Source organism: Acanthochromis polyacanthus, chromosome 14, assembly GCF_021347895.1.
Source record: "Acanthochromis polyacanthus isolate Apoly-LR-REF ecotype Palm Island chromosome 14, KAUST_Apoly_ChrSc, whole genome shotgun sequence".
Lineage (NCBI taxonomy): Eukaryota > Metazoa > Chordata > Actinopteri > Pomacentridae > Acanthochromis > Acanthochromis polyacanthus.
In genome coordinates, this window is record NC_067126.1 from 17,915,422 (window position 1) to 17,939,854 (window position 24,433).

General features: G+C 39.6%; 1 protein-coding gene across 5 annotated transcripts in view; it reads right to left on the bottom strand.

Annotated features, from left to right (window-relative positions):
* The window catches only part of LOC110969392 (inactive dipeptidyl peptidase 10-like), a 162,796-nt gene that overhangs the window by 40,848 nt on the left and 97,515 nt on the right, over nucleotides 1–24,433 (bottom strand). For all 5 annotated transcript variants that reach the window (XM_051958895.1, XM_051958896.1, XM_051958898.1 and 2 more), the window contains exons 4-5: nucleotides 18,591–18,685; nucleotides 18,200–18,274 (exon numbers count right to left, since the gene is read on the bottom strand). In XM_051958895.1, the coding sequence (XP_051814855.1) occupies nucleotides 18,200–18,274; nucleotides 18,591–18,685 (170 nt within the window). The remainder of the gene's footprint in view (nucleotides 1–18,199; nucleotides 18,275–18,590; nucleotides 18,686–24,433) is intronic.

The window sequence follows — 24,433 nt, forward strand, 5'->3', positions numbered from 1 at the left end:
CTTTACACACGTGGACAAAATTGTTGGTACCCCTCAGTTAAAGAAGGAAAAACCCACAATTCTCACTGAAATCACTTGAAACTCACAAAAGTAACAATAAATAAAAATTTATTGAAAATTAAATAATCAAAATCAGCCATCACTTTTGAATTGTTGATTAACATAATTATTTAAAAAAACAAACTAATGAAATAGGGCTGGACAAAAATGATGGTACCCATAACTTAATATTTTGTTGCACAACCTTTTGAGGCAATCACTGCAATTAAACGATTTCTGTATTTGTCAATGAGCGTTCTGCAGCTGTCAACAGGTATTTTGGCCCACTCCTCATGAGCAAACAGCTCCAGTTGTCTCAGGTTTGATGGGTGTCTTCTCCAAATGGCATGTTTCAGCTCCTTCCACATATGTTCAATGGGATTCAGATCTGGGCTCATAGAAGGCCACTTTAGAATAGTCCAACGCTTTTCTCTCAGCCATTCTTGGGTGTTTTTGGCTGTGTGTTTTGGATCGTTGTCCTGTTGGAAGACCCATGACCTGCGACTGAGATCAAGCTTTCTGACACTAGGCAGCACATTTCTCTCCAGAATGCCTTGATAGTCTTCAGATTTCATCGTACCTTGCACACTTTCAAGACACCCTGTGCCAGATGCAGCAAAGTAGCCCCAAAACATTACTGAGCCTCCTCCATGTTTCACCGTAGGGACAGTGTTCTTTTCTTCGTATGCTTGGTTTTTGAATCTATGAACAGAGAGTTGATGTGCCTTACCAAAAAGCTCCAGTTTGGTCTCATCTGTCCAAAGGACATTCTCCCAGAAGCTTTGTGGCTTGTCAACATGCATTTTTGCAAATTCCAGTCTGGCTTTTTTATGAGTTTTTTTCAGCAGTGGTGTCCTCCTTGGTCGTCTCCCATGAAGTCCACTTTGGCTCAAACAACAACGAATGGTGCGATCTGACACTGATGTACCTTGGCCTTGGAGTTCACCTTTAATTTCTTTGGAGGTTGCTCTGGGCTCTTTGGATACAATTCGAACGATCCGTCTCTTCAATTTGTCATCAATTTTCCTCTTGCGGCCACGTCCAGGGAGGTTGGCTACTGTCCCGTGGGTCTTGAACTTCTGAATAATATGAGCCACCATTGTCACAGGAACTTCAAGCTGTTTAGAGATGGTCTTATAGCCTTTACCTTTAAGATGTTTGTCTATCATTTTTTTTCGGATGTCCTGGGACAATTCTCTCCTTCGCTTTCTGTTGTCCATGTTCAGTGTGGTACACACCTTTTCACCAAACAGCAGGGTGACTACTTGTCTCCCTTTAAATAGGCAGACTGACTGATTATGAGTTTGGAAACACCTGTGATGTCAATTAAATGACACACCTGAGTTAATCATGTCACTCTGGTCAAATAGTTTTCAATCTTTTATAGAGGTACCATCATTTTTGTCCAGGCCTGTTTCATTAGTTTGTTTTTTAAATAATTATGTTAATCAACAATTCAAAAGTAATGGCTGTTTTTGATTATTTAATTTTCAATAAATTTTTATTTATTGTTACTTTTGTGAGTTTCAAGTGATTTCAGTGAGAATTGTGGGTTTTTCCTTCTTTAACTGAGGGGTACCAACAATTTTGTCCACGTGTGTAGGTTCTTGAGGATGTTTCTCATCTGAGACTTCTTCAGTTCTAACTGACTGATGAGGTGTGAATAGTTGGCTGTTCCAACAGGTTGCCCTCCTGTGTTGAGCCATGCATTTTTAGAGCAGTTGTATACGCAACACTGGTTAACATTGAGCTGAACATTGAAGAACACAAAGGTTCACCTGCATCTAAAAGGTTAGGGACTGTCCTTTGAGGACAGCAGTGTTCACATTCTGGACAAGAAAAAAAAAAGACGCTTTCAGCCAAATCAGGGGGAGGTACTGGAACAGCCATGTAAAACAGAGGAGAGGATTCAGAGCTATCAGTCCTGGAACACAGTTCTGACATCCCTTCCAAGAAAATTTCATCACCAGTAACACCTTGAGCCATCTCTCCATTGGTAGTTTCACAGCCTCTGACACCTCAAGGCATGTGAGTCTTGGGTTCTGCCTGTGTGATGAAATGACCGGAGAGTATCCACTTACAAAACTTCTGTTTTAGGACTCACTGAGATAATGGTTCAATACCTGAGGGTCTCAGCATGCTAATCAGCTGCAGCATTAGCATAACAATATTACAGTAAGCACACCCCAGAGCTGTATGATAAATGCTGAAGAGCTGCTCCATTCCCCTCAGCAAAGAATCAGTTGTGTGAAGGCTGCATGGCCGATTCACAACCAACCTTCACTCCTAATTTGGACTTCCCTCTTGACTGTACAGAGGAGAATTCTCTCGGAAGGGAAAAATGAAACTGTATTGTAACTTGACTGCTCGTCTCCTACAAAAAGACGTCAACATCATTCAGCAGACGCCCCTCATAGGTGACAGCTCTGTGATGACTCCTTGATAAGGCTGTCAGCCATGGGTGACACATGAGACAGGAGGATGTTTGGAGGAGCAGAGCTGTGCTTGAATGTGGTGTGTGGTAGTGTGTTCTCTGCAGCCCGGAGTTACATGGCACCGGAAAATAATTCTGCAGATATCACATCAGTAATGTTTGCTACAGATTGAGGGCTGTAACCAAAATAAAAAATAAAAAAAATTCTGACCCTTAACTGATATTTTTTTCACATCTCATATATCCTGATGATCTGTCTTCTTCTTCTGGTACGTGACTGTGGACATAAGTTGAAGAGGATGGGCATGAGTAAAACAGTAAAAAAAAATAGACATTTAGAAGATCTATTCATACACACACACACATATTTTTTTTCTGAGTGTGCAGACTGCAGAGATGCAGTGACATTTGCAATGAGTGCAATAAATGCTGACAGTAGAGCTGTAACTTGTGATGTGAAATTCCACTGACCATTTGAATGTCGTAAAAAGCTTAATGTTTGCTCTGTAAAAATGTATTTGAATTCAATATTCACAGTTCAAAGGTGAATATATGCATCTGTGAATATACATTTAACGCACGGAAAATTTCTGCTTTGGTATTTCGAACGGAATAGGTCCATTCTGAGAACATACAATTGTAAAAGCAGCAATACTTTGTTGTTTGTAATGAGTGCATACACAGCAAAACAATGATTTTCTTATCTGTTTGTCATCTATATGATTGTTGAATCACTTCATACTGTAGACTGTCTTCACTGGAAGACTCCAATGAACAAAATGCTCCCAAGCTTGTTGAATATTTTAATCAGAGGGCTATGATTGCTTAAGAATGAAATAGCCATGCAAACCTTTGCAGGCAAGTGTGTTGAGGTAAGGGTATGTTACACACAGTTGCAGAGGAGCCCATGAACAAACTTTCCAGTGGTGTAAATATTAAGCAGAATGATTCAATCTGATGGTCTGATCTGCTCATATTTTTTCCCCAGCACTTGACCAACATGTTTCTCTGTTATACTTTTTTTCCCCCTCTTCTTCTGGCAAAGCCTATCACACAGAATTATTCCACAAGGCATGTGTTACTGTTGGTCAGTTTGCCTATTTATGTTGATGCATTACATTTTTTTTTTCCACAAAATGGATATACCACAAACAATCAACATAAATCAACAAACACAGTACAACTTTTAAATGATAGACATGCATTAGTTTGTATGTAGTTCTGAGATGTACTGAGGCATTTTAAAGAAGAGCAGGGTTCATTACAATCTCATAAATGAACTCTCTTCCACCATGTCCGTTCATAGCTATTTTTGGAGTTCCATTGCCCCCACTCAGCCTCTCCTCCTCACAGAAAGACACCTTGGCCTTTGCTACTCTTCTTGCCCGGAGGCTAATTCTATTAAGATGGAAATCAACTCTACCTCCCACACACATGCGGTGGCTCAGGGATGTCTTACACTTTGTAAAACTTGAAAAAATCAGGTTGTCGATTAATGGACAATCAGAAAAGTTCAGTAAGATATGGAATCCATTTTTTGTCCTGATTAACAGCACACAATTTACACTTACACCAGATTGAGCTGTTGTTTGGAGTGATTTCTATAACTTGATTCACTAAGGTCACACCGCAGAATATGCTAAGAAGAATTTTATTGTTTGTTCTTAAGATTATGACTTATTTTGTTTAACTCTTTATGTGCACTTGGGCTATGTATGCCTGGCTTGTCCCACGTCCTTTTTATGGTTTGGTTTGTTTTGTGTAGGGGTAAGGTACCAAAGGGAAGGGTGGAATGGGGTTATTTCTGATTTATTTCATCATAATGTATTTAATTGTTCTATTTGTACAATAATGTTGTATTTCCTTTGTTAAAACAATAAAAAGAAGTTTTAAAAAAATAAAAAAATAAATGAACTCTCTTGGATGCTTTTACTGCCGATGACCTGAATAGTTTGTGATCTTTGCCTACAATGTTTTTAAAATGCAAATCCTGATAAATGAAAATTGATAAACAGCAAAAACCAGCTTCTCCAAAAAATACTGTGTAAGTCTACCAATGTAAGTGCTGAAAATGCACTTTATGATGCTCTCATAATGCTGCTGACCATAAGAAAAGACAAATATCTATGGGAAGCTTTGACGCAGCAGTATAGTACAGCAGAGAGAGAGAGAGAGAGAGAGACAATGATTATGATAAATTCATGAGACAACTGGAGACAGTGGTGCAGGGGCACACCATTACTCTCCATAGATTCAAGCTGTCGCTTGGAAGATGAACACATCTAGTCCGTCCATCTCAGGAGGAGATAGCACCTCTAAAGCTCTGCTGCACCAGTCCCATCAAGCACCCAGAGCTCATTATCAAGCCTGTTTAGTTCACCCTGAAATGTTCCTGCAGCCATCGAATTATGAAACGGAACAGCAAGGAAAGAAGTCACGTGTTGTGCTTTGCAACAAGCAATTTTGCTGTTATTGAACATCATAAATGAATGTTGTTTGCTTGGGGTCACTTAGAAATGTTTTTTTTTTTTTTTGAAAGAAAAACATAATTTTTTAATGGATATAACATTAAGTGAATCTGAAATACAGTCTAGACCAGGAGTGTCAAACTCATTTTAGTTCAAGGGCCACATTCAGCCCTATTTGATCTTAAGAGGGCCGGACCAGATCAATTACAGCATATTTACCCAAAAAACTCAAAGTTTTCTTTGTTTTTGTGCACAACAGTATGTTCTTCAAATGTTCACATTTCATGAACAAAACATGATTAACGACATGAGGTTTCTTCAGAAAAATAAATTACATTCAGTTTCAGCAATAATATGACTCAGCTGATCAGTTACACATTACAATTTACAGATGACAGTGTGTCTACAAAGGCACAAAACACTTAGTCATGGTCAAAACAACAACAGTCGGACAAGAAAGGACAAAAACAAGACAAAATATTATAAAAGTGACACAAAATGACAATAATGAGACCAAACAACAAAAAATGAGACAAACAACAGGATACAAAACAGAAAAGAAACCAAAAATTAGGCAAAAAGTTACAAAGCGCCAAAAAATGGACAAAAGACAGAAACGAGACCAAAAAAATCACACAAACAACACAAGTGAGACAATAAACACAAAATGATACACAAAGCAATGAACAAAGCAACACAAAAAATGAGAAAAATAAGACCAAAAATACAAGTGTGACAAAAAGGAAATGCGACAAGAAGAAACAAAACGACAAAAACATGAGACAAACGACAAAACTCAGACACAACAAAAACAAGACAAAATATTACAAAAATGAGACACAAAGCGACAAAAGAACAATGAGCAATATAATATTTTACTTTATGATCAAAACAACTTGTCCAGAATTTTTAAAAATTTTATAGTTTTACAAATTTCCAATTTGCAGTTAATGTCTTCTCTAATTTTTACTCTTCACAAAATAATCCAAAACCAGCCCTCCAGAGGGTCCAATCTGGCTCGCGGGTCGCATGTTTGACACCCCTGGTCTAGACATTGTTCATGTGGAAAATGATTCTCGCTGGAAACGGCTGATTTTTAATGAAATATCTACATAGGGGTACAGAGGAACATTTTCACAAACCGCCACTCCTACATTTTAATGCTACATTGTGTTAGCTAAGGGTGTTGAAAGACTAATTGATGATTAGAAAACACTTTTGAATGGTAGTGTAGCTCTGTTTCAATGACAATTTTTTCCTTTTTTCACTTAGATATTGAATTATGCACTATATTTTACTAGTATGCTACAAATATGGAACCACAGCTAAGTCAGATCAGGCAGATGGAAGTGAGGCAACGTTGAATTATAGATTAGTTTCTGAAAATCAACCTTTAAGCAGAAAATTTTCATCCTAATGTTGATTTTAACCCTGGATAATCCTCTTTGTAAGCATATTAATGTATTCATCTGCATTAATTTGAGGGTTAAAGAGGATTATCACACATTGCACTAGAGCAGGGGTCGGCAACCCGTGGCTCCGGAGCCGCATGCGGCTCTTTCAGCCCTCTGTTGTGGCTCCCTGTAACTTTGGAAAATAAATTGTTCTGCCTTTCAGGCGTGTTTCAATGCATTTTAATATAGTTTTATTGTGAAATTACCGCTCTTATTTTGCCGTATCACTCCACCGGATGTGTTGCTGGGGTTTTCCCCTGTGACATGAGAGCGCAAATTGATGCAGAGAAACAACACGGAGCTTCCGATTCCCACACGTTTCGTGCCTTTTTTTGTTTTACTCCTGGAGAAGCAACGCCTGTAGTTTCACATCGTTTTGTACTCAAGAATGGCAAGCCTGTGTATTAAAGCTCAACTCCAAGAAAGACACGTCTTTTCTTTGAGTCAGAAGTACTCATGATAGGATAATACACGTTACTCGCAAGAACACCGCTCAATGTCCAGGCAGCAGGTCAGAGAGTCAGAGGAGTGTCGTCTTGGAAAATAGGGCAGCGACTTACCGGAGAAAAGTTATTAGCTTAAGATAAATACATTTTACAAGTTAAATAGGCATTCGCAAAATATTGATTTCCAGCTAACATTATGTAACATATGAGGTCCAGGAGCAAAAATGACATTAACCAAGTAAGATAAATATTAGTGGTAGGACACAATTAGAAAAATGAATCTATCTAATTAAAGGCTTTGTAATTAATTAATCACGACTGATTAACAAGGGCATAGAGGTAAAAAAGTGATATATGCAGTGTTGTCTTCATTTTAAATGTCAAAAGGATTTTGCGGCTCCCAGTGTTTTCTGTGGGAAAGGGGTCAAAATGGCTCTTTGAGTGTTAAAGGTTGCCGACCCCTGCACTAGAGTGTATTAATAATACTATAAATGACTCGTTATCTGTTAGAAGGTTTGGGAAACTGACTAATGCACTATTTTCTTCTGTATTTTTCACAGACAATATTTAGGGAAGAAAAGAGCTGAGATCCCACTGAAATAAACTGATAGGTAATTAGCTCTACATGTATATGTCATCACCACAAATGCACCGAGGGACTGTGCTGAGAACATTATTTAAAGCTGATTCAGATCTCTGCCTACCGATCCAAGAAGTACTTCAATTAACAAGATGCCGCCGGCTGAGCTAACAGCGATATTGTTAACCTGATTATTCATGTAACCCAGTTTCAGGTTGTTGGTAGTATGATAAAGATATGAGATTAGATAAGATTTTATTGTCCCTCAGGAAAATCTGCCTTGGATACACATTGTTGTTCTTGCTATAGTGGACCAAATAATCCAAAAGCGATGCAAATCCTGCGTCTCATGAATACAAAGACAAAAAAATACAATAAATTATTCTGGAATAATAAAGACAAAGAATTCAGAATCGCTTAAATTTAAAGCTGATCGGGTGTCCAGATAGCCCATCTGGTGACCCATAAACAGGGGCTACAGTCCCCAATGTCATGGATTCAAATCCAGCTGATGGTCATTTACTGCATGACGTTCCCCCACGTTTTCTGTCTCTCTCTCTACTGTCCTATATAATAAAGGCCAAAAAAAAAACAAAAAAACAAAAAATAAAGCAGATTAATCAAGAATCAAGCTGTTGCTTGCACTAGCTCCTGACTTTGTCACTAATTGCACATTCCCACAATCATCATCAGCAACAATCAATCCTTGCTATTGTGACAAAAGAGTGTTTGTATCTGTACAGTCTGTAGTAGAGGAACTTTGCAGTACCTGCTTGGGGGGGGCTGGTATTGACAGTGAGAGATATGACTCGGGTCCAACTTTATTTTTCTCACCTGAGCTGATGTTTTGCTCATATAGTGGGTGCTGCTTGATAATGCTATGATCTTCCTGGCCCTCAGTGTGAGGTAGCTGACTTGCCTTCAACTGTGGTGACAGGTTGCCAGACAACGCTGACAATGCACAGCGCAGCATGTTCTCTGTTGCTGTGTGACAGCAGAGAAAGGCTCAATGCACTTATCACCTGTACAAAAGGGGGTGTCTCTGCTGGACTCACAAGCACTTTTCCTGCATAGACTGTTCTAGTCCTCCCAAAATTCAGTTCCTATAGACCAGAACTGAATCTCAATCATGTTTGAAAGACAGGTGTTTGCTCACGGATTTTGTTTGTTTGTGACAAAACAATATCACTTACCATGCACTGTATTGCTGACTAACTGGTGGTACTTTGTAGCCAACCAATTATATATTAGATGGTGCAAGACTAGTCACCATTATAATCAGAAAATGGAGGAGAAGTTTCAAATCTGTTATGAAAGGGTTGTTAACCCAAACCATTTTATTTTTCATACACTGAACAAAGTGATTTTGATACATAATCCTAAACAAACAGTCAGAAACTAAAACTTAAATCTACATATGGAAATCCCACCAGACTTATTGCCATAGTACTGTGTTTATCATTCCGCTACGTGTAGGGGAGGGGCATTCTGGCTTTTTTGTATTTCTTTGAACCAATCACAGTGATTTTGGGTAAGGCTAAGCTCAGGATGTAGTGACGGTGTCCCTCTACATGTGCATGCAGGAAGTTGAGCTGTCCATAAAATGGCAAATCCTTTGAAAGAACCAAGCACACCTGCCTCATTACGTGATCAAAATCCTTTCAAAACAGCAGTCTCCAAGGTTGTTGCTGAGGTTTGCCGCAATGAACGGGATTTTGTGAACATTCCTGAATAAGTACAGTGGATATGGCAGGCTTATAAAGTCTACATTCGATGATTTAGACAGCATGAATCCCAGTCTCCTGGATAAAATTCCTATGTATGACTGCCACCACCACAACTCCTTTCTTAAATGCACTTTATGCCTTGTTGGACAGGAGTCTTACCAAGAGATAAAACTTTTTTAAAGGTAAAAAATAATGCAGTTTAGCTGTATGGTAACATATTGTTTAGTAGACAAGGTTAACTGTTCAGATTCAGGCATTTTTACATCAACCCCAAAATGCTTCCAGAGCCTGACTTGCTGGAAGAACGTATCTATTCCTCCATGTTCTCTGTGTTATATTTAGGTAAACTGGATCTGCGATCTGATCTCAGATTGGTATTTAGTCAACTGAGGTCAGGGTCATAAGTCTAAAATCTTTAATTTCTTGAGAGCTCATTAAGTATCAAAACAAACAGAAAAATTGGCTTTCCCACCTACGCAACTGCCATCAAACTACTCCTCAGCCGTTTCTTTTTTTGGATTGGCAAGATATCACTCATGTTTCTTCATGTAAATCTTTAGCAAAGGTAACAGCAGATTTTTTTAGATACTGGTAGAAAAGGCTAATGGTTGCTTCCCTTTACTGTAGAATGAGTCAGGGTTTACTTCCTGGTCTTGCCAGAGGGTGGACTATTGCTTCATACAGAAGCAATAGCAATAAGTAAAGTAAATCTTAGTTTTGGTTGAAGGCCAACAAATAAACGCCTTTTGTGGCATGCTTCACCAAACCACAATTTCCCCCTGACAATAGATGGATAGATGTGTTGGATGAACATGCTCATGTTAAAACTGGAAGATATTGTGAAAAACAAGAGCAAACTGTATCACATTTTACTATTTACAAATCAACATTTTCACAAAAATGCTTTATCACTTTTTTTTTTTTGAAAAGGTAGGGCCAAGGAGCATTACATTTTCTTTAAAACATAGTGTATATTCTATTTCCACTCAGTAATCATCAAGGACAGGTATATATACTGCATACAAGCCTGAATATTAATGAGGATTAAGCGGGGTATAGATAATGGATGGATGGATCGATCAAAAGCCTCCCTTGATGCGCACACACTTGGACACATCATCAGTGTTGTTTCCAGGAGTCACTGGGTGTTTCGGGTCTTACAACAGACACACTCGTCCAGGTGACCCGATTGAGGTTGATCAAGTCTCAGCCTGTGTCCAAGTGGCATTTTGCTGTCTTGATATTTTGCCCTCTTCCGCTCATGAGCTTCTTCCATTCTCTCCTCCCAGGGCACAGTCAGCTCCAGCATAATTAGCTACTTTGTAGCCTCTGAGACGAGAAGAATGTCAGGTCTCAGTGTGGACTGGACGACGTGTGCTGGTATTTTCAGTTGCCTCTCTAGGTCAACTGACCTCGTTCAGTCCTGGGCTGATGTTAGTGCACCGGCAAGAGTTCTTGGCTTTTTTCTTGGGGATCTGGCTTTCTTCAAAAAAGTATATTGCCTTAGGTGGAGCTTGACTGAATTTCTGATTACAGAATTTGCAATTATTTGTGAACATAATTTTACAAGGTCAAAACCTTATTGACCTGTGATATGAGTCTATATTGATTTTGACTTTGAAACAACAGCCTTTATATAGTCTACGCTGTTAGCATGATATCCAGGCAACGAAACCACAACTGGCACAACATACATAATTAAGTCATGTCCACACAAAGCACCTTAAGATAACTGTTTGACAAGAAATTCCCCATTGCAATTGTGAAAAGGCTTCAGTCACAATCAGGTTGTGGGCCCATTTTAGACATTTAAATAGAGCAGTACAAGATGAATTTCAGCTATTTCTCTGTAATCACAACTGAAGCACATTCTGATGTTTTTAAAATGCTGCTCTCCCTCACAGATGGTAGCTAAGAAATGTCCTTTATATGCTGCAATGTTAATGAGTTTTCCAGGATTGTGTGCACAGCCGGTTTCTATCTTTAGATTCACACCTTTGGGGCCACAGTCCTTTATCTCTGCTGTGTAGTTGGATCATTTCTATTGCGATCAGATTAACACAAAGGCCTGAAAGAGTTGCTGAAAGGCTTGATGTAGGGTTTCAGAATAGTGATTATTTTGTATGTTAGACTACAATTGCAGTGCTGCGGGAAGCAATCTAAATTTCATAAATAATAAAAGTGCTGGAGGCAAGACATATAATTCTCTAGCCACACACTAAACCATTGGACTTGAAAGTCAACCAGCACGATCTTTCATATTTCTGTGTTGCCATCTCTGTGTATCAAAGTTACATATTTAGAATTTGATTTTGCTGAGATGGTTTGATTAGATTTTCCTATATACAGATACATTTTTGTGGTATGTGTTGTTTGATTGTTTATTGACTTGTTTGTTTTGTTTAAATAGGGGTCGACTTTGAATAAACCTTTTAGGCTTCAAAGCTCTGCTGCACTGAAATTGCTCTCTTTTCTCTTGTATCTATCTGCATTTTATGCTACTTATTGTAGTTTGGTCTAATGAATCAAGTTGTATTGTACATCACTTGGACGGTAAAAGACACACATGGTGAAGAGATGGCAGCAGAATGAACTTTGGCAGGAAGATAAGCCATCAGGGGCAGCTCCCTCCTACCTGAACTCTCTCATTCAGGTCTACATTCCCTCCCGCTCACTACGCTCGGCCAACAAAAGGCACACTGAGCAAACAACACAACAGAGCCTGTTGATAGCTAGAATCTTCTCTTCTGTGGTTCCCTGGCAGTGGAACGAGTTACCAAATGCTGTTTGATCTTCAGAGTCTCTCTCTAAAAACCCAGCTCTTCACTGAACACCTTTGTACTTGACGTACTGCCTGTAGGCACCACGGTCCTATTGTCACACTTGAACTTGGTTTATGGCTCTTATACAGTTTATTTTTCTCCTGACTAGATCCTTGCTTGTGTTGTATCTACTATCAGATGTACAGCACTTTGGATAAAAGCGTCTGTGAAATGAAATTGTTGAAATTGTAGTGTGATGCTCAGGTCAGTGATCTGCTGGAAAATCTTTCATTTTGGCATTCATGTGAATGTTTGAATGCCGAAATGTTGGCACCTTGAAATGAAATGGCCTTATCTCACAACACTTCTAGACTGATATAAAGCTACTCATGTATCATGTAAAGTGCTTCGGATAAAAGCGCTATATAAATACAACCTTTTTTTTTTTTTTTTACTCAAATTGTTGCTGAGACTGTCCTGTTGCCATCCTCTTATTTCAAATTCAAGGTGCTTGTCAGGGCCTCCTCCTCACCCCTGTCCCACCTGGCATCCAAATCTCTTTTTTCTATCTTTTCTCCCCCCTTTTCCCTCCGTCTATCCCTCATTCTTCTCTCCCTCCTTCTCCTCTCTCCCTCTCCTCTCTCTCCAGCTCTGCACCGGGTGGAGTGCAGCCTCACGGCTCACTCGGTAATTAGCTCGCTCTCCAGGATCCAGGCAGCTGTGGGTCGTTCGCTGATTACACTCCTCTGCAATAAAACACCGGCTCATCCTCCCACACCCTGACAGATTGTCTAACTCTGCTCACGCAGTCAGTCTGCCATTTCGCCCCCTGCAAGATTCTCTCTTTATATGTCGCTGTTACTAACCCCTGCCTGTCTTTTCCTTCCTAGTACGACCCAGCTACCTGGACTCCCTCCCGCTCCGCCTGATTACCCCGATGCCTCACGCCGGATCCGCTCCCGTCCTGCCTTGACCCCCTCGTGCTCCCCTCCGGATTTCCCCTCTCGGCTCCCTCCCTGGAGCACCGGACCCGCCTGTCGCCTCATCACCCCAAACCACCTGTGCCTGGCTTCTCCCTTCCTACGACCAAGTCTCCAGTCCGCTCGCCGCCGCTGAGCGCCCACCCGCTCCCTCATCCCTCCACGTTCCTCTCCTCTCCTGATCCCCGGCTCTGCTGCTCCATTCTCGGACCTCCTCACCTTCCCTTCCGGACCCTCTCCCCGCTCCCTCGTCCCTCCACGCTCCTCTCCTTTCTCCTCATTAAATTCTGTTACATCCTGCCTCTGCCTCTGCTGTGTGTTCTCTGCTCGGGTTCTCCAAGTCGGTCCGTGACAGTGCTAAAGCATAGGATCTGATCAACACAATCGGAGAAGTCAGTTTTGTCATTGTATGTAATTGGCATTTAAATATCTATTCATTTCAGTTTTATTTATATTTTGCCAGTTCACAAAGTTCATCTCAAGGCACTTCACAGACATTACAATATTATATTATGGAGAAACCCAGCAACTCCAGTGATGTCTTCTGAGCAGTGGGATGTGTGTGTGTGGGTGTGTGTGTTTCGGTGCGAGTTGGAGCCTGGTAGTAGACATGCTAGTGCTCAGAGTTAGCACTGGCATACAAGTATGGTGTGTTATACATAGAGGACATCAGTAAGCTAGCGACAGTAACATTACACAAAACTCAATGCAAAGAAATTATCCAACATATCACATGAAAAATTTGCCAATTTAGTCAACTAAATAGACTAAAAACTAACCTTTTTGAATGTATGTAAAAAATGTAAACCCACTCTGTCATGGTCCCACTCCTGCTCCTGCCCTTTTTCCCCTTTTCCCTCCTGTCTCTCTCTCCTGGTCGCTCACCCTCTGGCTGCCAGCTGATTACTGCTGGGTGTCCAGCCCGGTCTCATGGGGATTCGTGAAACGCCGATGGACAGCTTAGATCGTCATGAATCCGCCTAATTTGCATAGGAATTTAAAGAATGTCCGGCGGCTGCAGCGGCGGCCGCAAACGCCGATGGACAGCTTAGATCGTCATGAATCCGCCGGTATAAACCACTTTCAGATGTGATTACCACAGCGGATTTCGCTCGTGGTGAGCGGCACGAAAAACATGACGACATCGTGTTGGTGCGCACGAAACCGAAACAAAAACTGACGTGACAGTTTCACGAATCCCCGTGAGACCGTGTTGGGGTGTCAGCTACAGGTAATCAGATCATTCCACTCCCTTGTTCCCCTCAGCCATTTAAGCTCTGCTCTTCACCTCAGTTGTTGCTGGATCATTGTTTGACCAACCCACATGCTGTCCGTGACAAACCCAACTCCTTCTGGACTACGTCAAGTTTTTTTTTTTGGACCTTTCTGCTTTTCCCCTTGGACTCAGTAGTTGTTTATGGACCTCTGCCTGTTTCTCCTTAGTTTCCCTGAGTGTGAGTACTCTCCCGTAGTTCTGTCGTGTTGACTGCTTGGTTTTCACGCTGCCTCCGTAGCCTCGCTCTTGGTTGTAGTGGTTTTGATTTTGGCAATAAAACCCCTTTTTTCCCTTTAACACCTGGTTGCCTGTCTATTGTGTCAGCGCCTGGGTTCTACCTCCCGGTTCTCGTAACACAAGCTGCTGACTCTCCTCTAAACACGACACCAGCACAATAGTGCAGATGTCAGAACAAATGCAGAAGAACTTATCACCAAATTGCTGCTAACACGACTGCTATTAACAATAACTTGCGTTAAAGCAAAGGTTGTTTTTTTTTTTGTTGTTGTTCAGAGCTTTGTTTCTACCCTAGAAATTAGGTACTGTTAAGTGCCTTTGCTTGATGATACCTACCTACTGTTAAGTCCCAGTTAATCTAGTCTATGTTTTTGTCCTGACTATATTTAACTTTGTGATGTATCCCTCCCTCACAACACTGCATTACTGTTTAGCACTGCAACAGTTTAGCACTATTAATGTCAATGTTGTATTTAGGTTGGCTCTATCTGGAAAGGTGGCAGTTCAGTACAACAGAACCTAAACTAAAAGGCAAAAGCCACAATTTAGGTTCCTCAAAGACACCAGTACTGTTACACACCGACAAGTCGGCAGCACAACTGTCTTACCACAGCTACAATGTACATAGTTAAAAACTTGAACTGTTAATGCTAGCTACTCATGCAAGAAAACTGGTGTGAAATTTCTAAAATTTGCCTTTTACACACAAAATGTAGCACAACAGCAAGTTGAAGTGCAGAAAACACAAATGTACAATGTCTTCTTGCATCTGGTGAAAATATAGTATATGTAGAGAAAAATGATATAATTCCCTTGTTTGCTGTTCTGTTGGACTGCATTGATCAGATGTTATTGTGTTGATCCTCACTACCATCCGTCACTGTGGTAAGAAAAATGGACCTTTCATTCACTGTGAATCACTAAATGCTCTCCAAGGACTGAGACATTGTCAAGGGTTATGAGCTTAGATTAATGTGGGTTAGTCTATAGTTTTGAGAATGTAGAACAGCCACATTTGCCAACTCTGTTCAGTCATACACCTTTCCTGTGCTTTTATGTTTTACTTTACTACGTGTGTTTCACAGAGAGCATCCGAATTGATTTGTGTTTTAATTTAATATAAAGGGGAAGTAAGCCAAACAAAAAAAATCCCAGCAGGCTAGTTTTCTTTACAACACAATAACAATAGGTTGTGATTGATAGTTCCTTTTAAAATTTCCTCACCTCATGGCTGCTGCTGCTGCAGTCACACTAGTTGTTGAGTCTGTCAGTGATCTTTTCTTTGTGATATACAGTCAGCTTTGCTACTTGAAAATGTCAGGCGGTCTTTGTTGTGCATCTTCTGAATTGGAAGTTGTGTTTTTTTTCCACATGAGGACTAAAACTGTCTATAATTACGTGTGCATGCACACAAAAGAATAGGTTGTAGAGGAAAATCAGACCAAGGACAATGGAGACAAAGTTTCTATAGACTGCAGAATGCAACATTTGTACATGCTTTGCAGATAAATTATCCCTCTCCCTACAGCAGACACAGATCTACTGAGTTTGAGTACTACCCACATCGATCCCCTTTATAAAAGACAACTGTCAAAGTTGTTCCTGTTCTGTTCACTATCTTGTTTATTTTTCACCTTGCTATATATTTCTTGCATTATTTGACATTTTATCGATCTATATTATGTTTTTATTCTTATACTTATTACTGTTTCAGTCTAGAGCAGGTGCTCAATACATTTCACTGTGGGTTATACTGTGTATAATTGTGCTTGTGACAATTAAAGGCCTTGAATCTTGAATCTTGTAATCTCCTTTAAAATGAAACTCATAAGGAACTCGACTATAGTCAGATCTGATCCAGCAGACCTGTGGATCACTGACACGATCCAAAATGTGCAGACTAAAGACACTGTCACGTCTCTACTGAAATGCTTCGACACATCAACTTCAGGGAGGGCTTGTTCAACTTTTAGGGCCATTTTAATGATTGCACTGACAAGAAAACTGAAATCTGCAGCTTAAATCAATTTACTTATGGATTCCGGGTCAGCTTTGAGGCTTGTGCATTTTAGTACACCATTTCTGACTAACGGATAAAACCTCAGATTTTTTAAACGGATGGTGCGTATCTTATTCTACATTAGTCTCACTTATTCTACATCAGTTATACTTATGCTACCTTTAATTTGAAACTGATGAAGAATCTGTCAGTTAAATATGTCAGATAAGTTGTTTTGTTTTTGTTTTTTTACTGTATGTGGATATTAATAATGTAATTTTAAATTGTACTTTCATTAAGGTATTTTCACTGAGATGTTAATCAGCAACAACAATTTTCCTTTCATAAAATTCCAAAACCTACCATGTGAAAAACCTTGATATATTTAAGATACCACACCAGGCATTTGCCAAACAAGTAAGTCTTAAATGTATTGTTGAACTTCCAGACTCGGTAAACTGTTTTGTGGGTTGAAATGAGAAAGAAACCAAATGCTGACCAGACAAACACAGTACTCAACAGCATCTCAAGGTCTTGCAAATACTGTCACTGCATGTAAAGGCTGTCATACTGACATGCACAAATAAAGTGCTTCTGGGCAAATCTAACACTTTAAAGGGTTAAGTGTCTGAACTCAAAAATGAAATGAACGGCATTAGTTTTTGTTTCGTTTTTTTAATCATGTGCTGGGCACTTACTCCTAATGAAAATACTAATTAAACGAACAGATCCAGCATTATTTCATTCAAATGATGCACACATTGTAGCTGAAATTGAAGTAAATCAGTAAAACAAACTGCTGTTTCCATTTGAATCATCAAGACAAGCAGTAGCTCCCACTAATCCCTCAGGAAGGCATCGTTATATTATTGCAAGAGGTTGCAATAAGACATAACTAAACAAAAAATGAATAAATCACCAAAGTTGGAGAGAAGAAGTTGGTGGTGCATCTACAGTTGCAAACACTTGCTTCATGTATGTGAGGTTGGGTACATAATTCCATTGCCCTTTGTTGCATTTTGCTGTTATTTGGTCCACAATGTTTTCACTGCAACGTAGCAAAATAACTTGGTTTTCTAATGGACCTGGACAGTCTGTCTCATTATGCATCCCTGTTAAAGTGTAATTATGCTCAACAGCACAACGGGCCAGTGTTTTGTCATAGAAACAATAAGGGGATATTCTGTGTATCCATTGCCTAATATATCTCATCCCTCTCTGTCACAGAGCTCTACTGTTGTTGAAAAACTATTAAAACATACAAGTGATCCACTCTGGTGATCCTGGCTGACATTATCATGAACCCACACACTTTAGCTGATACTACATAAACTATCTTGCTGCTATGAAAGCTTAGATGATTATTAGTCCATAATAATCATCTAAGGGTCATTTTTGACCCACTTATGGAAGACTGTAGGTCTAATCACTCGTGTATCTAAGGGTTAAGGGTAAAAACATCCCAAAACAGCCCTTGGTCAATATCCCTAGATCAAAGCTGTCCAAGGGAAAGATTTATAATGCTTTCAATATGCTCTATTATTAATAACATGTATTAAATAATGCATTCTTTCCAGCCCACAGAGATGTACAAAAGTGCTCCATGTTTCAGTACCACAAATAAAGCGTCTTAATTTCCTTCATGTTTTTAAAACTCGTGTCCTTATGCAGGATCAAGGTCAGTGTTGACTCAATGATTTGATGTAACTGAGTTCATGAACTGTAAACCTCCAGTATTTGCAGCCCAAAGCCAAACATCAGTGGATGCATGCAACTGGAATATTAAAAGGTTCTCACCTGCTTGACATCGTATCCCAAAAGAATGAAGTTCAGATCTGGAGAAACTGCAAACTTTGAGGCCTTAAAAGTTGCCTGTGGGAAGAACAAGAGATAGTTATTTTTTGTTTTCGTGATAACCATATGTTTTGTATGTTTTAGCTTTCCAAAACTAAGATTACCTCACAGATATATTTGTCAAACCAGCTATGTCTTGATGCAACCCCTAAAGCTAAAACCCCAAAGGCTAAACCTTGAGTTGACCGTGGCAAGGCCAGAAAGCTCGTTTTCCCCACTGGCAAGGCAGGCCTATGTAACAAAAAGACAAGTTGCACCCTCCCAAAAAAAAAATTCACATTGTATTTTATTGACCAGGGATGCTTTAAAAACTTTACGGTGTTGGCTTACTTACAAATGTTGTGTTTTTCAGCAGGAGTTCTGTCTCGTTCTTGTGTGTGTTGACTTTGATAACATCTCCACTCCAGCTCCGAAGGATGATTTCTCTATCTGGGACAGAAACAGGTATGATCCAAGTAATGTATTTGTATGAAATACACATACTTAAGGACGTTTCAACAACAGAATCAGTCACTAACAGGTCTTAAAACTGAGAAAAATTAGAAAAAGATTTAATTATGAAATTTTCTTTCCTTTTGAAAGCTGTGTCGACTCTATTTCAAATTGTCCAACGTGATTCATTTTCTAAATGAACAAAATATAATTAGGCGTCCTGGAAAATTGAGATTTGTTTGATTTTTCTTGACAATAGAGGTCACAGTAAAGTTGTCTGTGCACATGCAGTCTAGACTGCAGTCACATGGCAGTGTAAGTGTTTCCATGGCAAACTCAGCTATTTGGATTTGTTATGCACTCCTCAGAGTTTGCATCATTTATCCCATTTCAATTACATATTTCATAAATACACATATCATACTAGCATCTGGGCTGCAATAGATGGATACTGGAACAAACTAAAGTGTGCTTTTTTTTTAACAGCTGATATTTTACTGTATGCATACATGTATTGCATACACACAGATTTAAATATGTGCGTATGCTTTTTAAGCCTTTTGGGCAGCTGTAACCACTGGATGTGGTTTGAAAAGTTCTGCAGCAAGTGATGTTAAAATTCAATTCACTGAGTGCAGTAGCAGATTATAAAGTGCCCAAGGTAGACCTGCAGCATCCCACCCCACTGACACACAGAATGCTGATACTGGACATTTCTCAGCTGCAGACAGTTTACCGATGAATGTGATGATTTTGTGCAAACAAGAAGTTCTGGACATGTCTGTGTCTTGGCTTTATCCACTGTATATCCATTTACTATGTTCTATTCATGTGTATCCAGTTTCACAATGTCGGATAGATAAGACAGCTCCAGGTGTACACTAACATTCAAAAGTTTGGGGTCACCCAAACAATCCTCAATTTGCCTTTCAACACAGCCAACACACTGGTTGCACATGGTTGCTGGAAATGGGCCTTTGTACTCCTTTGTAGATATTCCAATAAAAATCAGCCGTCCCCAGTTAGAATAGGCCTTTACCACTTTAACAATGTCGAGACTATATTTCTGATTCATTTGATGTTATCTTCATTGAAAAGAAAAGCACTGTTTTTCTTTCAAAAATAAGGACATTTCTAAATGAACCCAGACTTTTGAATGGTACTGTATATGCAGATTAAAAGAATATTCACATTTCTGCCTTCAGGCTACACAGTTTTAGTTAGGATTCTGAACTGCGAGGTTTATGCATCCGAGTCCTTAAGTTTTATCATTACAGTGAGGTTGCCAGGCAACAAAAATGTCTTTCCCAAAATGTCCAACTAATTTATGAAAATAATCAGCAGGTGAAACTCATGTTTCTGTCGAGCTGCAGTATGCAGCAAGTTAATTTAACATTAAATAAGTTGACAGGATGGGTACTGCAGATATCCATAATTCAATTCTTCCTGGTGGAAAAACAACACATCAGATCCACAGCTGTCATTATAGATAGCTACACTGTCATTCTTCCTACAAATGATGTCAGTGAAAATTGTGGATATCTACACCTGAGTTTGTTTTAATTCTAGCTTCAGTTATCTACAGGTTAATTCTGACTAATTCTAGTTCAAGACAAATTCTCCTCGATTAAACTACATTGTCCTTTTCAAACATCCTGAATTAAGTCTGAAGTGGTGAAAATATCTCACACTGCAATTTTCATGAGTTGAAATGTATTACCAATAGTCATAATTTGAGATCTCTGCAGGTATCAGTTTGACTCGTCAAAATTAAATCACAGACTGCTTGAAGCATTGCTTTGATTAGCCAGAATGATTTTATAAACATTTTGAATAATACTTCTTACTGTATAATTACCAGTGAAAAAGATGGTTGATTTGTCACCCTGCAGTCATGTAGAAATGTGTTTAGCGTGTACACTAAGGAACCCGGTAACTCATACCAAGCAGTAATTAAGAAAAAAAAATCCTGGTTACTAAGGCAAATAAGCTATGTTTAAGATGTAGCTAAAATTGCTTGTTAAGGATGCAGTAACTGTCATCGTCCAGCCGTGGTCCCATGCCTGTCCTCGTCTTTCCTCTCTTCTCCTCTCTCTCTCTCCCTCCTTTTGCCATCTCTCCCTTGCTCTCTCTCCTGTCCCCTGCTGTCTCTCGGCTCCGCCCCCCTCTGGCTGCTCATCAGAGCATTTGCTCCAGCTGCAGAGAGACCGCAGCTGGAGCTGATCAGCAATCAGTAGCAGTTAAAGTCTGGCTCACCCCACCAGTCTGTGCTGGGTCATTGCTTCTGCTGGTTCTCCGCCACCCACTCTGCTCTGTCCTACCCGGCCAGTTTCTGGAAACTTTCCTCCTTGCCCCTCTTCAGCTTCTGCAGCCCGGCTGCATTCCTGCAGCCGCCATCTCAGGCGCATGTTAGCAGTCCCATTGTGCCCTGTCTGCACACCCCTCCCGTGTGCCTGCGCTCTGGGTTCAAACCCCCTCTGTTCCCTGAGAGTAACAGTTTTTAAATAAAGCAACATTCACTGCTGTGATGGAAAGTGAATGCTCATCTCTTGAACTTTACAAACATCTTCACATGGTATTTTGTATAAAGAAGATCACTACTTAATTCAATTCATTCACTGAGTTTGAACATTTAAATGTAAACTGTGTGCTCCAAAGTGATCCACTGCGAAGGTTATTTGTTGGATATGTTGGGCAGTATTGGTTCCTCAAAAAGAATACCTCAACCTAGCCAAAAATGATTAATTCATAGATCATGTGAAGGCAGCATGAGTTTAAGATTCTTAAAAGAAGTTTAAAAAGACCTTCCCAAATACAAAGCAACACAGGAGAAAAAGCACTTGGGAAGAGACAGAGACTTGACAAGGGAAGGAAAGAACAACAACTTATTTAGTAGGATCTGTCTAAAAAAAAAAAAAAAAAAACTGAGCTCACTGAGATTATACTTCAGTTTTCAACAGTTAAAACAATAACAGGAGTTCCTGCAATAACTGCAGTCTAATCCCAAACCAACTTTATAGTCTATGGAGGCCTGATTTCATTAATGCATTTGACAGGTCTGAATCATTTCAAGGCTCCCATCTCATGTAAATGTCAATGAATAAGCTCCAAGGCATCAATCTCAGCCAAGAGGGCTGCAGACTAGCAAACACTCAAAACACTTTAGAGTACAATGACAGGGAAATAAATAGACAGATGGATTGCTTGTGTTCAACAGACAAGAAAATCCTCAAAAGGGCTCTTGTCATTTAAAAACTCTTACCCACAGTAAAACAATACAGTTCTTTTTTTTCATCTCGTTTGCAGTATGAATATCAAAGCAATGCGTATATAAAACATTGTGGGGCAAATGTAATTAGGAAACGGTCCTGCTGTCCTCGTGAGTTGAGAGCAGTTCCATCAGACAATGCTCAGAGGACAACAGTGACATGTAATCTCAGCTGTGATTAAAAGTGTCTCAACTGTCCAGTGTCTTGTCACTGTTTTTCATAAGTATAATTCAAAGGACATCTCCCATTAGGCCAGTGCTGACACTGGTCCCCAGCTGACAAATTTTCCACCTCTTAACTCTTTTGCTAAATACTATAGCAGGAAGAAAATAACCAAGCTTGACTTTAGCATCACTGGACATAACTGCCATCACTGAATGGACATTGCAGATTCAGGATGCACAGTGAGATGCATTTGAAGGTTAAGAAATTCATGGCTCTTCAGCTCTTAAATACCTCATGATTACTTTATCGTTGTAATACTCCATTAAAAAAAAGTGCGAAGCTGAAGATATAATTTAAAAAGTGCTTCACATGTGCATTTAGTTAGCTCATGTTTTACGCAAGCTTTCTTTTTCTTCTTACTATACATTTTTATTTCACACCCTCATGTGACACCAGCAAATTAGTAACACGTTATTCTTGGAGCCTGGTGACCAGATTCACTGTAACTTTGGAGTGGAAAAGCTGTTGATGAAGCAGGTGTTCAAAGGCGCTTTATTAATTTTGTTACATGAGGATCAGCAAATTGGGCAGATGGTCAAAATTATCGCTCATTTGGTCAAATTGTATGTATTTATTTATTTATTTTGTATATTTTGCTTTCACTGTATAGCTGAAAGTAGGGCTGCATAGTGGATTGGTGGCTGGCACCGTTGCCTTGCAGTTAGAAGATGTGGAGGTGAAAGTGGGAGGCAGGCTACTAACATATGGTGAAAGAAAGGGGACATGAACACAGGTCCTTGGCTGAAATGTGACGATGGCGTAGAATGTGCTACAACCATTCAGGTACTACTAAAGGATGCTTTTTGTATGATTTTCAGCATACTCCATCTGAGCAACTTTGATTTTGAAGAATGCTTTAGTCCTAGTAGCCATTTCAAGCAAATCAATGTGTCACTGATGGAATGTAGTTTCTCATTAGTGCAGGTAAAAGTCAGAGGGCAGAAGCTACACCAAATGACAGCATTTTGTACACATTTTATTGTATGCTTTTATTGCTGCCTCATCCATCACTGAAATGTTGCTGAAGTGCATTCAGGCAAGCTTTCTATGTATGACCACAAAGACGTAGTAACCTGAGGAATTATGATACCAGAGTCCACAATGTTAATGGAAGGAGGCATTTGAAATGACTGATATGTAACTATTAATGAACTCTGCTGCATTAAGCATCTTTTTTTTCATTCAGCATTTTTTTTTTTTTTTTTTGCTTTTTCTGCTGGCAAAATCTCATTAACTTTGCCATTCCTCTTGCAAGAAGAAGTCTGGCAAGTGAGCATAGTGGAGCATGTAGCAGGTAAAGGGTGAGATATTTTTCTCACAAACTGGTGGAGAGCAAACCACTGATGAAAAGAGGAGAAATGAAGGGATTTTTTTGATCAGAAGGAAATGCTATGCCAACATGTTAACTGCACCAGTATAATAAAGTGATAATGGGATGTTCTGTGTGCTGCCTTGTCTACTGCCTTCAAGTCAATCTTCAAACCGATTGCATAACCTGCCAGATACACTTAGAGGGCAGCTGTAATCTTAGTAGCAAGAAAATCTACAACCATTTCTCACACCAATTCTAAAGAAAGAACCAAGGTAGCATTTCAACATTCTCTGCTGTGCTCTGCGAGTCATTCCTGAGCAGTGGTGTGTCAGCGCACATAGTCCTACTGGGATGGTCTGATGCCATATATGAATGCTGCTGCAGTGAGGCGGTGTGCAAAGTAACAACCACCCGAATGCCAGGACCCAGGGATTATCAGGAAAACATTACACTGAAACACAATGATCAATACAATTTACTTCATCTGTTATTGTTTTTAATGTTGTGGCTGATTGGTATGTTTTGTGACGTTTGTGCAAGAAACTATTGTCATATTTTTCGTAGCACTCACTGACTGGTTTGAAAAGGGACTTTGATTTAACAGGAGAAAGCTAAAGAAACATCTGAACTAGATATATTTAAAAGCATCTGGTCTATGAATTTACATACAACATGCATACAGCAAATCAATTTTTTATACATGTTGGGAGGTTGGTTGGGATCTAAACTTGTCAAGGTGCTTTTTGTGGCTAAATGTCACCAAACAGAGATGAAAAATATCAGCGCAGCCTTATGCTGTCATGGGTTATACTCAGAGGGTCAGGACATTTCACCTGTATGGTCATTCAGGTTGAAAGACTTGTAGCTTTGAGCCACATTCAGCCATTAATCATGTCAGTGAAGTGGAAGAAGTAGGTAAAAATGTTGACTTCTCTAATC